At 41.2% G+C, this 16,756-nt stretch overlaps 1 protein-coding gene across 1 annotated transcript; it reads right to left on the bottom strand.

Annotated features, from left to right (window-relative positions):
- Nucleotides 1-1,733: 1,733 nt before the first annotated feature.
- Nucleotides 1,734-13,220, bottom strand: neurl1b (neuralized E3 ubiquitin protein ligase 1B). Its single transcript, XM_034884077.1, has 6 exons — nt 12,813-13,220; nt 8,475-8,719; nt 8,048-8,381; nt 4,246-4,986; nt 3,397-3,522; nt 1,734-2,666 (listed from the first exon to the last, which is right to left on the bottom strand). The coding sequence occupies exons 1-6, from the start codon at nt 12,841-12,843 to the stop codon at nt 2,419-2,421; spliced, it is 1,725 nt and encodes a 574-aa protein (XP_034739968.1). The 5' UTR covers nt 12,844-13,220; the 3' UTR covers nt 1,734-2,418.
- Nucleotides 13,221-16,756: the final 3,536 nt, after the last annotated feature.

Below are 16,756 nucleotides of genomic sequence, written 5' to 3'. Positions count from 1 at the left end.
CTTTACTAAGGCCGATGCCTTCTTACTGCAAGATGAAGTGTGGATCTCTGCAGGCAGAAAATAAAAGCTTTAATAAAATGTGATCGTGATGGAGAGACCTAGTGTTTGAATCCACTTATTGTCGGCACAAGACTTCTTCTGTGCTTTACCATGTCATACAATGCTTAAAGGAAATGCCCTTCAAGACGTAAGTTGTAGTTGGGTAATTTAAGCATTTGAGGATACTTGCTCAGCATGTTAATATCTTACAAAGATACTGTGCAATATCCAAAAACTATATTTTGGAAGCTATTTCAGTGTGGTACCTCATTAATAATACATGGCTCTGATTATGATCTCCAAGGAATTATAACGCGGTCACTTCATCAAATTGTGAAGTTCAAATTACACTCCTGACACAACTGTTTAATTACTTTTACTATGACGAAAATGTGCATAACTGTCAGTCAATGTGAATGAGACTCATGTTAACAATGGATTTTCAGTTCCCACAAGCACTGTGGTTGTGTGATATAGTAAATTATTACTGTAATGAGTCAACTTGTGTGAACAACAACTTTACTCAGAACCCTGGAGAGAGATTTAACATTCTCAACTCAATTCTGGCAGTCGTTGAACACCATTCGTCATTACGGAAATAACTTGGAAGATGCATACTGCAGTGTCAAGGTCACATTTTTAAAGGTGATATAGATGTTAATTATACTTTCCGTAAATTCTTTAGGCTACACACTTAAATTTACTTTGAGTAGACTGTATAACAATAGATTGAAAGATCAACCTGACTCAAATGGTTCTTTGTCTGGATATTACAAATGCTAATCATCTCCACCCTTTACCGTCATTAAAATAGGATTTTTCATATAGCAGACGTTCATATTTTATATACAGTACGTACGTTACTCAATGTAACTGCGTCATTAACTAAATGTGCTTCACCTGGGCTTTTTCGGCTGATAAGTCAAAATATCTGACACCTGATGTATACATATATGTGGTGTGCATATTTACTAGGTTGCTAAACCAATACTCTGTATTTTAATACTGTAGGAAATTATAAAATTAATGCAAAATGCCTGTCAAAACTGTCTCACCACAAGGTCCATGTAGTAGCTCTTCTGGAGATTTCTGTTATATCACTTGTCATGAAATGAAAGATGTTCAAATTTGATTATTTTCTGAGCACTTCCAGGACTTCTCATCCTTGATCGTTGGCTTTCAATTTCAAACTTGACCTTGGATCAATCAATCAATCAATCAATCAATCAATCATTTATTTGTCACCTGAAATCGTATAAGTTACAATTCAGGTGAAAAAGAACACCCTTGGTTTAGCAAGTTTTATTGAGACAGATTTTCTATCAAAATGTCAAAAAAAGAAGTAGCTGACTCATATTTTAGAAGAAAAGCACACAGGTGGTATTAGCAATGCTTAAAAAATTTCCCCCAAATATTTCTCATGATACTTAAAAGGACCGCCTTATTTACAGATATACAGATGTAATTGATTTCTTTTAATCTCACTTCCTAAAAAAAAGACAAATTAAAACAAATTAAAATTGACACATATTTTGAATTAGAGAACTCATGATTTGGTCCCTCTCAGGTTGAAAAGCAAAGGTTATAGAAGTGCTTCATGAAAGTGATTGTGATGTAGAAATCTTGTTTTTGACGAAACAATAAAAATAAAATGTATAAAGTGAAATAGATCATTGAAAAATTCACACGTTTTTATCACACAGTCCACTTTTATTAATCTCTCAATGTGTAAAACCGGATTCTTCATTTTGTACTTTCCAAACACACTTTTCCTAAAGCACGGCACTGAACACACTTAATATACAGTTACATCTTTCCACTAAAGAATCTTTCTATAACACCTTTCATTGCATATATTCTGCATCTGTTAGCCTTTTCACCACACACTTTCGGTACTGTACATTAAAAATATGGCTAGGATTGGTAGCATGATTACTTGTACGCACAATGTGACATAAATCTAAGGCACTACAAGTCATAGACTACGGTCCACACACCCTGCTGAAGCACACATTAATCTAGGACGATGAGTGTATGGACAAAATATTCACAGCAGGCTTTTTAAGCTCGGACTATCCATGTGATGTAAGAGACATCACATAGACATTACAAAAAAAGGAGAGCATGATTCATCTTTTCTTTCTCAAATCAAAGGAGCTCATGTAGAAGTCTACTGTGTGTATTAAGATGATCACAGTTCTGCGTATGACTATCTTCAGAAAAGATTTACCCATATAAAATGGAGATATAGGCACAGTTATGTCCTGGTTTGGCTAATTTCCAATTGGGGCCAAGATCCGTGTCCAACCAAGCCTGAGAAGGGGTCATAGGTGGCATCCAGCAGCGGAAGTCACAGCACCCGTTTGAACATCTGGATCATCATGGCCGATATGTTTTGATAACATCTTTGATCGGCCTCCTGCATATTGGACAGCACGCGTTGATCTGTCTCTTCAGCTTCAGCCCACAGTCGTTGCACAGACACATGTGTCCACAGGTGTAGATGACGGTGTCCACGTCTTGGTCGAAGCAAATGGTGCATTCTCCGTTTTTTCCAGCAGAGGGCAGATCTAAGGTGGTGAGAGTCGGAGAGACGGGAGGGCTGAGGGGGGAGCTGGGAGCAGTCACTACATGAAAAGAAAGAAAACGTGGGTCATGAACTGGAGCAGAACTGGATGCGTGTAAATAGACAACTTTGGTTCTTGTCATTGTATGGGGAAAAGGTTCAGATCCTTAATACTGTTTCTTTTACATATTCTACTTTTTTTGTCTGTATTTGAAGTGTGTTTCCTTGTTTTAAGTAAACCATGACAAATACAAATTTCTAGGTTAGATTATAATCTTTGATTAATTGTTGCACAAAAGCCTGCTCGGGCTGCAGTTATTTTCAAAATGACTTATTTTACTGATTAATATCACGACTCATATATGTAACAACAGTTAAAAATGTCCTAGAACCTAAGGTGATGTCATCACATTACATTTTTCCATCCCACAGTCCAAAATACAAAAAAAAAACTATAATAGTATGACAAGGAAAGACGGCAAATGTTCACATTTAGAAAATGTTTGTATGTTTTACTATTAATCATTAATTGTAATATTTGCCAGTTCATTTTCAGTGGTTGACTAATCAATTAATTGACTCAACATTAAAGCTCTGTCAAATCATGGAGGAATATTTCTAACAAGGGAAAAACATGTTGTTGTCACTTCAAAAGTGAAACCAAACGTCTTTCCCATGACTCGCTAGTACACCATAATAATCGCTACTACCATAAGAGCCTTCCTGGCGCGGCCTTGTGGGGGAGACAAACATTGTAGCATCAACTATGGAGTCAACATTTGGTAACCTACCCAGAGAGGATTCAGAGGCAGAGGAGGATCTGTTGACACTGAACGCCAGGTCTGAGTCACTGTCGTCTGGACTGCTGCTTTGAGACGTGCTGGGGGATGTGGGGGGAGGACTGGACTGCAGTGTTCCTGTAACACAAAGATAATTATACACATGAAAAAAAACAGATAATTAGACTCATGTAAAGCCTTTAAATGTGCAATTCAGACAAAGTGTACATTTAACTGTAGTTGGTATCATTTTAATTAAGTGTCCTTGAACTGTTTGAGTCTAAGGCCAAAGTGTGACCGTCCCTAAACAGTCAGATTAGATGTGCATGACTGTAATACTTTGAAATGTTATAGAGGGATTTTCTTTTAGTGTCTGTTTGAGGATAATATTGTTGTGCTCGAGCTGATGGGAGTTTATGTGGGAGGAGGACAGATGGGTCACAGCTCGAAACTGAACAGGCACAGAGACATAAACTTACTGCATTCCTTTAGTCTGGGAAAAAATAAAATGCGTTGGCTGCCTAGACTCGAAAATAGACTGATGATAATTGAAGAGTATGTCCTTTTTGGGCGTTTATCTTTTTAGTATAAAAAAGAAAAGTTACACATTTTGGGAAATATGTTATCTAACACCATTTCCAGTATTTGTGCTAAGCTTTCCTACATACAAATTTGAGAGGTGGTGTCAATCTCGTCTTCAAATTCTCAGAAAGAAGGTTTCCCAAAAAGTATTCCATTTGGGAGTTTGTGTCGCATGTCATCATTACAGTACTTAATACCACAAATAAATGTAAGAATTCAGTAATATTTGGTGTTTCTTGCCATCACCTGTTCGTGTTGCTGTAAATACATGCGTCTTACCCAGTATTCTGAGTCTGTTGACAGCCCCATGCAGGGTGAAAAAAGCCCAGAGGACCTGAGAGGTGTCCACACAGAGCAGCCTGCCACGTCCCACTCCATTCACCCCGTGGTGCACATCTCCGCTGGGCAGCAGACTGAAGCTGAGCACATCTCCAGAGCAAAGCATGGGGAAGCCACGATGCACCACCCAATACTCTTTACGGTCCAGGAGAACCTCAGGGTCTGCCGGTAAGTCTGCGGCATGTAGGCTGGCAGGGTCACAGGACGTTAAACCAAACAACAGCGCGCCAAAGTAGGGCAGGCCCAGGTGGCCGACTTCCACGTACAAAGTCTCACCCACGTGCAGCGGACGGTCACTGAACACCAGAGTCCGACTGCTGTCCAGAAAGTGGATGCAGGCGGCAGAGCGGTCTGCAGAGAGTATTACATCAGAGCCACGGACAGGGTGAAAGTGCAAGTCATTGTCCAGCGGGGAAGGAAGGCCCCGGACCACCCTCGGGGTGCTGAATCCAGTGGAGGCAGATGAGGACTGTGTGGAGGAGGAAGAGGTGGAGGAGCAGCAGGGGATGAGCTGAGTGTAGTTAGTGAGCTGGAGGTTTGCCATCTTGGCAGCAGCAGCCTGGTTGTTCTCCAGTTGATTGTTGTTGTAATTGGCTGAGTCGTGGCTACTCTGGGGCAGATAGGCACTCAGACGGGCCGCACTCAGGCAGCTGGATCCCACACTCTCAGCAAACGTGCTCTCTGTGGTACAGAATATAAAAAAATAAGTCAGTGACTTGGACATGATATGATCTGACCCAGGTTAGCTTGGGTCACTTCCCTTCTTTTTGCTTCTTTTCTCCTTATTTCTTTTATGATGCCTGAAGAAACTCTGCATGCTGAGATACTATCTGCATGTGTTACTGCAGCCTCATTGATGTCTGTTTTTGCTCAATGAGCGCTTTTGTTTATATGGGCATATTTTAGGACTGCATCTAATGTTAAATTGCATTATAGATTAATTTGCTGATTGTCTTCTCAACTGACAAAGAAAACCAGCAAATATTCACAAAATGATTAATCAATCTAGTTGCCAAATATTTTCTGACTAATCAATTAATTGACTAATCGTTGACATGCTCTTGAAATTTATGACATGACATTTCTACAAATTTGCTAATAAAGCTTCATTATTGTAAAAGGTGAGCTTTCTTTTTTGATGATTAAATAGGTTGAGGCGCTGTGTAAATACTGTGAAAGTATCAAAACACTCAATCCACAGAGAAATGCATACAGCCCGTATCGAGAAACAGTGCCTTTCAACCAGCTGTCAGGACTGTGATGTCACAACTACACGATATATTGGTAGAAAAGTCCTGCTACAGAGGCTTCACTTCACTTCATCATTCACCGGCTTCAATAAAGGTGCAGAAAACGCAGATGCAAAAGAACAACCAATCAGAGCAGACTGGGCTTTTTTCGGGAAGGGGGCATAAAATGGAGCGCTTCAGACAGAGGGTGAATACAGTCAAATCCAGACAGATAGTATGAGTTGTTTTTTTACATTAAAGCATATAACACATATCCTAGTAGAAACCTAATATACCTAAATTAGGGGTGGCAGTAGCTCAGTCCATAGGGAGTTGGGTTGGGAACCGGAGGGTCACTGGTTCAAATCCCCGTATGGACCCAAAAAGTTGGGAGCGTGGATTGGTGGCTGGAGAGATGCCAGTTCACCTCCTGGGCACTGCCAGGTGCTCTTGAGCAAGGCACCGTACCCCCCCCGACCGCTCAGGGCGCTGGTTCAGCTGGCAGCCCACTCACTCTGACATCTCTGCATGTATAGGTCCTGAGCATGTGTGTGTATTTCAGGCCTGTGTGTGAGTACTAACAAAAAGTGTGTACACAGAGTGTAGTGCAGTAATTTCCCCATTGGGGACTAATAAACAAATTATTTTATTATTATTTTTATTTAAATATAAGCATGATATGGGACCTTTAACCAGAGATGCTTACAAGTCTCTAAGCTAGAGTCCAAGTCAAGTCTCAAGTCTCGCATGGTTATAATAAGTGTTGTATCAACTGCTCTGTTCCATCCAGGCTGCTTAAACACATACATTATAGCATTGCTGAATAGCTATAACAACATCTAGCCAACAACAGTCAGAGTTAACCTCCCGTAGGTCGTAGCTAAAGCAAGAGGCAAGCTAACATAGATTGCCAATGCTGAGATAAACATGTGTGCTAACCTATCAGGGTTAGCAAACATGGACAGATGTGGTTGAGCAAGAATCCGTTATCATGATACCACATAGTATGCATTCCAGCGCTTCTTTTGTTTGGGCCTTGTTGTATGACGTTTTTAAAGCCAAGGCTTCTGATGAATGGCACAGAATCTGACGGTGCGGTCGACAAGTTTGTTTTCCACTCTCCAGTGTGGCCGTGCACAGCATATAAGTCACAGATCATGTAGGTAGATTATAGGTTATGCAGAGAAGGTAACAACATTTAGCTCATCAGACGATTCCTAAAAATAAAGATTGTTCACGAGAGTCTCCAGTTGCTGCTGAAGTCTTTTAAGGACCAATCTCAATTCAAGACCAAAGTCACTGTCAGTGCAACTTAAGTGTGACTTGAGTACAAAACACACTTATTTATTACTTTTTCCCACTGTGACTGACAGCAAACACTTTAGAAATACAAGATGAAGCATGTCATATTCACTGTCAAGGTATTGGATATTACATGTTGTTCATGGACACTCCTAGTAACTAATACAAGAACTAGAATAAGTCTGTACGCTGAGAGCCCTTCGTATGGAGCTTTAGTTGTGATGTCTGTTGTTAGGAGTTAAACAAACCTTTGTTTTTGTACAAATAAGCGGCCAGCCAGCAGTTTATTTGACAGTCACCAGTAAATGTAGCTCCCTTTTTCATTCCCTTTCTACCGTAACATGAGCCCATAGTACATAGTTATAAAGTTTATAGTACAGCTGGATTTCTCCACGCGTGAGGGACTAATGTAAAAAAGTGCAGTGCTAGCCGTCCCCCTTTGACTTATGATACATTCCTTCATTACTATTTCTAGTGATGCTGAAGCAGTTGAGTGCAACGGCCCCTCCAAAGCTCCTGGGATCTGCCGCCTTGACCAAACATGGCCATAGCTCTTGTCAGACTGAAGATAAACACATCCAGTGAGTACGAGAGGGAACCACAGGGAGAGGGTGATGGCAGTGAGGGAAGAGGGAGAAAGTGACAAAGTGATAGCAAGAGAGTGGAGAGTGGTTAGGAGTGAGATGTTCAGGGGGGATTGAAATCCGTGGTCCGCATCCTGTTTATCTCGTGATGTTATGGTTCTGGTTTCTAGACAAACTAGTCGTGTCAAACAGATAGTAGATCATTGGACCGCCCTAGGCCCTACTACCTACTCCTACTATACTGGCCTCCGCTGTTGCAGAGCTTCACAACACAGCTGCTTTCTTGACTCTCAGGAAGCTGCTTAAATTAGCTGTGAATGTGTTTAGCCTATAAAAATAAGTTCCTGAGGGTTGGGGGTTGTCAAAGCCATGGTGAAAATACATGGCCTTCTGGAGGACACCGATTCCAGCGAAAAAATATGTATTACTCAATATTTTATTGGGTATATGAATTGTAATGATGGATAGTGTAGAGATTAATAACCGGTCAGCTGTGAAATTCTTTCATCACACTTCCCTTTGGAATATGACTTCACTTCTGCTCGCCTCTCTCAACTCTTGCCGAGTCATGAGAAAAACAAGTATTTTCACAAGGCATTTCACAGAGCAAGTAAATATAGTGCTTACCAAGCAGTGTGACCTCCTGAGTGATGCCATAAATATCTATGATGGCCCAGAGTGGACAGCCGATGCTGAGGCCACAGTGGAAGAGGATGGGCTCTCCATCGTTGATGCTGTAGAAAACTCTGCCATGGCGATCAGCCCAGAATGACAAAACATTGTCTTTCAAGGCCAGTCTCTCGGGCAGAGCTTTGGCCCAGTAGCCGGGCCGTGTCACCAGGTCTGGGCAAGCATACTTGGGGATGTCTGTAGCGACCAATTCGCTTGGGTCCAAACTGGTGAAACCGAAGCGTAGAGCTCCACTCCATCCAGTGTGCACGCCACTCAGGCGAAGACGCACCTGAATGAATGGCATTAATCAAAATTTAACTTTAATGCTTAAAAATCTCTAGCTTTTAAAAGTACAGTAATTAGTACAAATTAGAAAACAAACCTTCTCATAGAGGTGGACAGGCCTGTGGCTGAAAGTGATGCCATTACAGAAGCTGTTCTTGCGTGTGGCACGCCGAAGCTGCCCATCCAGCCTGATATTCTTGCCCTTGGCGTGGGGGTGAAAGCGGGGGGACTCCACGTTGATGCTGACCGGAGCGGCGGACGTTCTTCTCTCCACACCTGCCCCATTCTTAGGCAGGGTGTAGTACTGCCTGCTGGCCACCGGGCGGGGATGCAGAGTCGCATCTGTGGGTACCAAAATATTAGGGGTACAGTGAGAAAAGAAAAGCCCTTAATGATTCAACCTCATCAACCAAATCAGAGAGCAGCGTGGTCCATGAACAGCAAGTCTGCTTTTATGCGACTCAGACAAGGTCAAAACAGGAATGTTAGTGACACCAGCAGCTGGGGAGGTGAACATATCAGCATACAATAACTTTTGCAAGTTGTCCCGGGCAGTTGGTTTAGAGGGCAAAGGCCAGTAAAGTCAAAGAGCCCCCAGTCTCATACACTTCCTTTCCCACACTGAAACTTTAAAGCCTCCCTGCTCTTCTCAGCAAGTACATTAAATAGTCACTTTTAGTATGTAACCCACATTTACAGTATAAAAGGCAAACTGTCCCAAATCAGTCTAGTTGCCACATCCATATGGGACATTTATATCACAGAAATAAAACAAGGTAAATTTAGACAAAACCCATGTGCACATATCACTGGGAAACATAAAAGGGACATTTGACTTATTTAAAATTCCCATATATTTGAGCAGTGCTAATATTAATAGCATCACAGGAGAGTCGACAACAGATATGATAAGCCTTCCTCTTATTTATGGGCTACACACAGCCTTGGCCTACAGCATAAACAAACCATGAATAGCCACTTTCATTCCTTCATGTTATCTTCAGAAGTGAGAGAGAGTGACTCACACATTGAATAGACAGTGAAAAAATACCCAAATCAAATGCTTAATCTTTAATCTCATCTATATCTTGAGGTCAATGTTCTACTTGGGAGAAGAATTTCTTCATGAACATCGCAAAACAAATTAACATGGGTCAGAAATCAAACAAGTCCAACTGGGCCTTGGCTTAAATGAGACTTTGGGGTTTTAATATTAAATCAAATGGAAACTGTAGATGAGTGTTTATGGTATATAGACTGGCTGAAATCCAACATTCAAAGCAAGGCAGTGTTTCTACTCGCCTTCAGGGCCACACAGTGATTACATTTCTGTTTAAAATTCACTGTGATCTGGTGTAAAGACAATAACTCAGTGAAATGTTCCACAGTACATTTCCTAATTTAGACATTATCACTGATTATATTCTAAACTATGAAGCAGCAGCAGCAGCAAGAACATCTGTAACATCTCAAATGATGTGCGGGTGCCCCCTTCCTTTCTACTTCTGGGAATTTGGCTATTGAGGGAATAAAACACACTTTGGGTAAAGTGTGAGGACAAAAAGCATGCTGAGGATCAGCCTGTAGGCTTTAGGCTCAACGGCATCGTTGAAAAAAGAACACACTGGGACTCTGGAGTTAAAGAACCTACAGTGAAGACTATTATAGACACTTGTTTGCCTTAATAGCCCACCAGGACATGCACTGAGGGACAGCCACACAAAATGGCTGTCCCTCAGTCCCAAATGTCTGTTTGAAAATTACATATAGGCATGTTTGTAAAATGTGGGGGGGGAAACGTAAAGCTACCCTGCAGAGTTAGCGCTGTGGAACAGTTTTTTTATGAGTGGGTTCCCATTTTGGTTGACTTGTACACACGCACGTGGACACACTGATGCAATACACAGCCCTGCCAATGGTTTCACACCATGGTGGCGGTAATGTGCTAGGAAACGCAGCAATGTGCCAACAAAGACAAAGACAGTTGGCAAGCAAACACAAATAATTGGCTAACAATTTGAAAACTCATAAATAAACAATTAAAACAACTTGCTGCACATGAACACAAAGCTGCCATGTAATTTTAACTTCATGAAAATTAGAGAGGCTGATGAACACATTGCTTAAACTGGAATGTTACATACACACCGTGTTTAGGTGAGTTACACCGAATGTATTCATAGCTTTAGTTTGTTGACAAGAAAACTCTACGGAGCCTTTTAAAGCATTTTACTATCATCATCATCATATTGTCTGTATTGATTGAAACTAATTAATACTTTAAAATGTTGTAATTGTTGCACTAAAAGAGCAAGGACACATGTTGTGTCTAGCTTCTTGGATAGAATACAGGTTAATGATTGTTATTGTGCTGCTGAGGGAATGCCAGATGGTTAAAGACTATTTGATGATATTGGAAATACCACGATAAAAACTCGAGTATTATTAAACGACTGTCTGGGTTTTTCAAAAATAATTGGATGACTCTTTTTTGGGAAAATCTGGAACATAGCTCTGTGACTCAAGTGGGATGGTAATGTGTGTCAGTGATGGATAACTTCTCCGAACTTCTGTTACTTAACAGCAATATAGGTGAGGCTTGCATGCTGGCGCACCAAAGTCATGAGAGCAGCAAAAGATAGGTAAGAGACAGAAAGACATACTTGGATTTAGGACTGGAAAGTGATGAGACAGAAATGACAGTGAGACCAGATAGCGACCTCATCAGAGTCATAAATGTGGTCACCATGCAAAGCTTAGTCTCAATAACACAGCCTTTTTCTGCTACCACACGAGGTTCAATTGTGAATTATGGGAAATATTTCTCCCTGACAATCATGAGACTGCACAAGACACACTCTGCCCCGCAGAGGAGAGTATCACAAAATGTAAGACTGATTATGTGCATTCGTCAAAGTTATCTTTGGCCACAAGATGATCAGGCTCTTTAGTCTCTCATATCTCTAGGCTGTATGGTCGTCATACTAAGTCATTCACTGAGCAAGATGTGATGAGCCTCTGTGGAGTTTTGTCAGATCTTTGCTTCTAGTTGTGAACATAGATTTCCTGGGAAAAAGAAAAGAAAAAAAATAGAAAAAAACCAATGACATCACTTGATACTCTTTTAACAGCTGCTGTTATGACTTTCCTCCTCAAACATAGGCCTGCAAAGTGACTATACTGACTGAGAGGAACCTATACAAACCTGATATGTTGTGCACATGTCTAATACAAACCCAGTAAACACAGGTATCATATTAATTCCATGTTAATCAAAACCATACATTGCAAGGAAGGACCAATGCTGCTCCTGCTCCGCTGTGACTAAACTTACTGTTCTCAGTCCAAACCCTACAGCTGGCTCTGGTGGCAGCAACCACGTCATTTAGCCTCTGAGTGGGTCTGTTGGGGGCGTGGGACTGTGACAGACATTAAATCAAAGTGAGATGGGGAACTGATTATCAAGTAACGCGCTTAGGTTTCATGACAAAGTGATTTTCTGAAAGCTCGTAATGACAGCTTAATGCAAAAGCTGGGGCTGACAAGCCATTATTCACTTCAGATTGTATCTTATATAAGCTTTGATACTTGGGATAACTGCAGACTGTAGTATGTAGTATATGTATTGGAGAATGGTCTTATTATAAAGTGTTTGATCAGTTTTCAGTTAAGATTGTAGTTATTCATGTTTTGTTTCTTATTGACCTCTCATGTGTCCTCGTCTTAGTTTTGGGATTTGTGTGTGACTGGGCTGCTGCAAGCTATCTATCTATCTATCTATCTATCTATCTATCTATGTATCTATCTATCTATCTATCTATCTATCTATTTATATAAATCCACTCTGTATGGTAAACAGTCATATTTTCTATCTAAAATAAAAGCCTGTCTTTCATAGCTGTATCAGAAAACATTAGAAAACAATCTAATTATGTGAAAAAAAGCATAAACCCATCAGCTATTTAATACACAGGCTTTGAAATAGGTAATTTGTGTTACAAGCAAGGATATATTTAAAATAATGCTCAATACTGTATACATTCTCAACAACCCGATTATTATGACATGAGAGTTACCAATTAGCTTGACTTTTTTTGGACGATCCTGCTTGATGTTCATCCATTGTCAATTGTTGCCCTTTTTGTCCCTACTCTTTGTTCTTTATTTTTGCCTGTATCAGTGGTTATAATTCTATGAATTGATGAGTAAAAAGTGCATATTTTCCGGGAGCGCTTGTTTCGACCTGCTCCCAGAGGGAATCGCGCTCAGCTCCCCCCGTGATGGGAAGCGCGTCTCCACGCGCAGCGAACACAAGTAGAGGTATCAGGTCTAGCCATGTGTATCTCTGGCTATCAAGCGGTTTCGCAGAGACACCGTTTCATGTGAGTGCATTGCAAGCCTCGTGAATGATACATTAATGAATAACAAGTCTCACCTATCAAAGGTTTAGGTGTCGTATTCCCCATTATAGACAGAAATCCCTCGCACCGGCTGACAAGTTAATTCCGATTGCACTATTTCTCTGTCCATCCGTGTATCTTCAGTCTGATGACTATCTGCCTGGAACCGGTTCAATCGGAGTATCTCAAATTGCGCCGTAGATCCCCGCTGACGCATGGACGCGCTCTTCTTTAATGTCAACCCAAAGCCGCTGCGACAGGCAGACACCTCCAACTGGCGCACAGAAGCCCCCTCCTTTCTTTAGTATAGCTCCCCTCTGCACGACTTTAAAGACACAGTAAGCTGAGATCCCCCCCCCCCCTTCCTCAAGAGCATCACAGAGCCTCTGAATAACTCAGTGAATAATTTACCCAAAGCAAGATGAAGCCCAATGATTGTGTAGCCTAATGACACAAACATAATGCTTGAATCTACAGGAAGGCGGTTTGTCAGTAGCTACATTTGCATATAGAGAGTCATGTAGTCAGCACAGCACAAACTTTGATAACGGTAAAATGATTTAGTTAATCTGGTTGTTTCCTAAATGTAGTATCATCCTGAAGGGGCCAGACTGATCTGAATACAGATGTTGTTTACATGAATATATATTTACAGAAGATATTTACATGATGCCTGGGTCCTTGGTGTCAGATGTTCACACTACAGATCCCAAAGACCCATTGTGAATGCTTATCAAACATAAATTTATCACATATTCAAATATTGGACAAACAGAAAAGCCCTCTTTAACAAAAGTCCAAGCTCCATATGAGGAAATCCCCTCATTTCCCACCCTATCCTCTGCCCTCCCACAGCCTTGACTGCTGGGCTTCTCTCAAGCTGTTTCCTGTCTTCTGGACCACACCGCTCTCTGAGGAGCCATGGCCTGCAGGGTTTACGGTACTGAAACCATCAGTGAAGGGAGTGCCAGGACAGCATCAGCGTATCTCCCATAGTGGAGAATTAGAAGAGGCCCGGGCAGCTGTGTGTCAAATCTCCAGAACAAAGCCTGCTGGTTAGCAAATGAGTTTGCATGGAAATGGAAATGTAGATGCATTATGTCAATACAATGTTTGGATTGTGACTAATTGGATAACATTTAGCAGAAGGGGTTTGCTTTCTGCTTTATGCATGCAGGTTGACAATGGAGACATGATCCAAATCACACACAGAGGAAAAGTGCTTCTGCTGCCCGCATGGTCATGTATGATCTAATTCAGTTTGAGGGCAAACAAGTCTCATTTGGATGACGGCAGGCAGGAACTAAATATAACTCAAAGACAAAAGCATTTGTTTCCACCTCTTCAATGCTGTTTGTTACAGCAGGATATGTGGGTCTTTAGCGTGAATGGTGTTTGGGGTAAAGCAAAGCAGAAATAAAATCCCCCCCCACCCGCGCCGTTGCCTCAGAAAGAAGGATCTGCTATGGCAAGGGGGATTAACACAGGAAGTGAATATGAGGCTGCAATGGAGTCTGCAATCAAGCTTTCCCTGTAAACACAGCAGAGCTGCAGTAACAAGTGCTGCTCCCCCTCATGCTTGCATTACTGTGCAGATTACGTGTTGTTAATGAACGCAAAAATGATTGCTGGGCTAAATCTATTCCAAAGGAAAGGAAGTGTACTTTTAGGATATTTTTTTAGTGCAATCATTTAGGACACTGTTGGGTGTCTGCACAGAGAAATGTTAAAGAAGTTGTTGAACATGTCGGGTTTATTCCAGACTGCCTCCTCAAGGAAGAGCAACAGCATTAATTGTTTCGGCAAGTGGCCCAAAAGTGACAAAGCTCTCTTGTGGCGTTTTCCACAGTGTGTTCTGGGGACTGGCAGCTCGTGGATAGTCAGAAGATGTTTGCTGCATAGCCTAAAACAAGCGTGGCATCTCTTAGAGCACCTTTAAGAACACTGGACTTTGTACTTTAATTAAATGTAAATAGGTAAAACATAATTCAGCACTAGTCTCGCATTGCCAGACCTCCACAGCTCTGTGGAGTAAGGTCTGGATACACTACAGATATATTCTAGAAGAAAAAAATGCTTTGGGTTGTTTGCATTTCTTTAAACTAATCACAATCATCTTTGATGGGTTTAAGGTTCGATGGCAGTGACAGGAACTTGTTTTGGTGGAACATTTGCACCATGTGCAGGATGACAGACAAGTTTCCTGGAAATGTACTTGATCCAGACTAATTCATTTAACAATGGTCAAATCTTAACCCTTGTGTTTTCTTCCTGTCAACCATGTAACTTTGTGTTTTTCTGAGTTGAAATTTTAACATTTTGTTTGTCTTTTTCAACACTTTTCTTGAGGTTTTTGTCAATTTTATTCAATTTCTTTGTCACTTTTTTGACGTTTTTTTAATTATGTTTAAGTCAGTTTTTTTCCAATTTTGTTGATGGTTTATTGTTACTTTTTCCAAATTGTTGGTCACTTTTTCAGCATTTAAAAAGAATGTTTTTTGATTTTTTTTTACTGTGTTTTTGAAGTTAAAAAACAACAACACTTTTTTAAAAATTCTTTTGCCGTAGTTCCGACATGGAAAGTTTTTGTAAACGGGTCATATTTGACCTGAGGACAACAGGAGGGTTAAATTAAACAACAGCGGGCAATGTGTGCACCCTCGCTACGCTGTACATATACAGTACCACTCTGACATGAAGTCAGAACTCGCTCATTCAGTCAGTCCGCGGACAGTGGAATTAGTTTAGAGAGAGTGTGTCGGTGGTCTGCTTCAGCCAAATCCTAAATTGCAACCTGGCATCACCCCAAGCTCTGACCCCTCTGACACTGTTAACATAGATACGTCAGTCTGATTGCTCTGACAGCATGACAGAAGCAAAGACGCCTCTGGAAGTGGGTGTGGAAACCAACTGAGAAAGAGCTCACACTGTTGGTTTGACCACCCATGTACAAACAGCATTAAGACATAACTTCCCACTGCAGTACAGAGCCTCAAATCCTGGCAAGCTTTTGAGATTTTGGTGTGCATAGTTAGTGTGAAAACGATTAGTCCAGAGTTGTGAATTCCACCAACACCACTACATGTACACGACATAAAGTACAACACACTGTCAGAACGATGCATCTATTTTTGTAGAGCAAACAGGAATACTTTGCTCAAATGTGAACCATAATGCATACTGTCCTCCTTTTGATCCATGCATCTGTGATGCAGCAATCTCAAGAGGGCCCCTACAGTGAATAGAGTTATTTCCAGAGAAGGAGGGCAGACATGCCTCGTTTGCTCAAGGAAACTTGGCCCGCAGCAGTGTGATTGCTGCCACGCAGCGCGGCGCAGTGACTGGTCCTTGGACAGCAAAGTGTTGCATTTGCAGTATTTAAATTCTCTTTAAAGATTCAAAAACAGTGTCGAAATGCTGAGCAGATGGCTGTTGGGAAGGTTTGTGTGCGGTGGTCTCAGTATCAGGGGAGGGCTGCTGTCCAAACCCCAGCCACTGATCTAATGGGTGAAGTGAGTCATACCCACCTTCAATGTGAACACAACCATCTCCATCAAACACACATGGGCCAACACAATGAGCCACATTCATGCAACAATGTTTTTTCTGATCACCTCTTTTGGTTTAAGCACTGTTTTCTACTACAGTGCATTCTCATCTGTTTTCAATGAATGCTCCTGTCTTTTCATTAGGTCGACTCTTAACAGGCCACTGGAGTCAAGCACCTGTTTTTCAAAAACACAGTAAGAGTCCAACTATTTCCAAAGCTATTGTCTCAGTAAAAAAGTCCCTCACATACATGATGAAACGTACTAACTTGAAACTTTTTTCTTTCTTTTTTTATTTAAGCAACAGTGCAGAGTTTGTCTTTAAGTGGATCCATTTCAGGGTGCGTTTTTGCCATGTGTGTCTGTGCCCTCACAGATTGTTCTAATTTCCAAAATCCTCACATCACGAGCTGAATGCTGTGGCAGTCTTG

Source organism: Etheostoma cragini, chromosome 10 (genome assembly GCF_013103735.1).
Source record: "Etheostoma cragini isolate CJK2018 chromosome 10, CSU_Ecrag_1.0, whole genome shotgun sequence".
In the NCBI taxonomy this organism is placed as follows: Eukaryota; Metazoa; Chordata; class Actinopteri; order Perciformes; family Percidae; genus Etheostoma; species Etheostoma cragini.
This window is presented reverse-complemented; position numbering and strand designations above follow the sequence as displayed.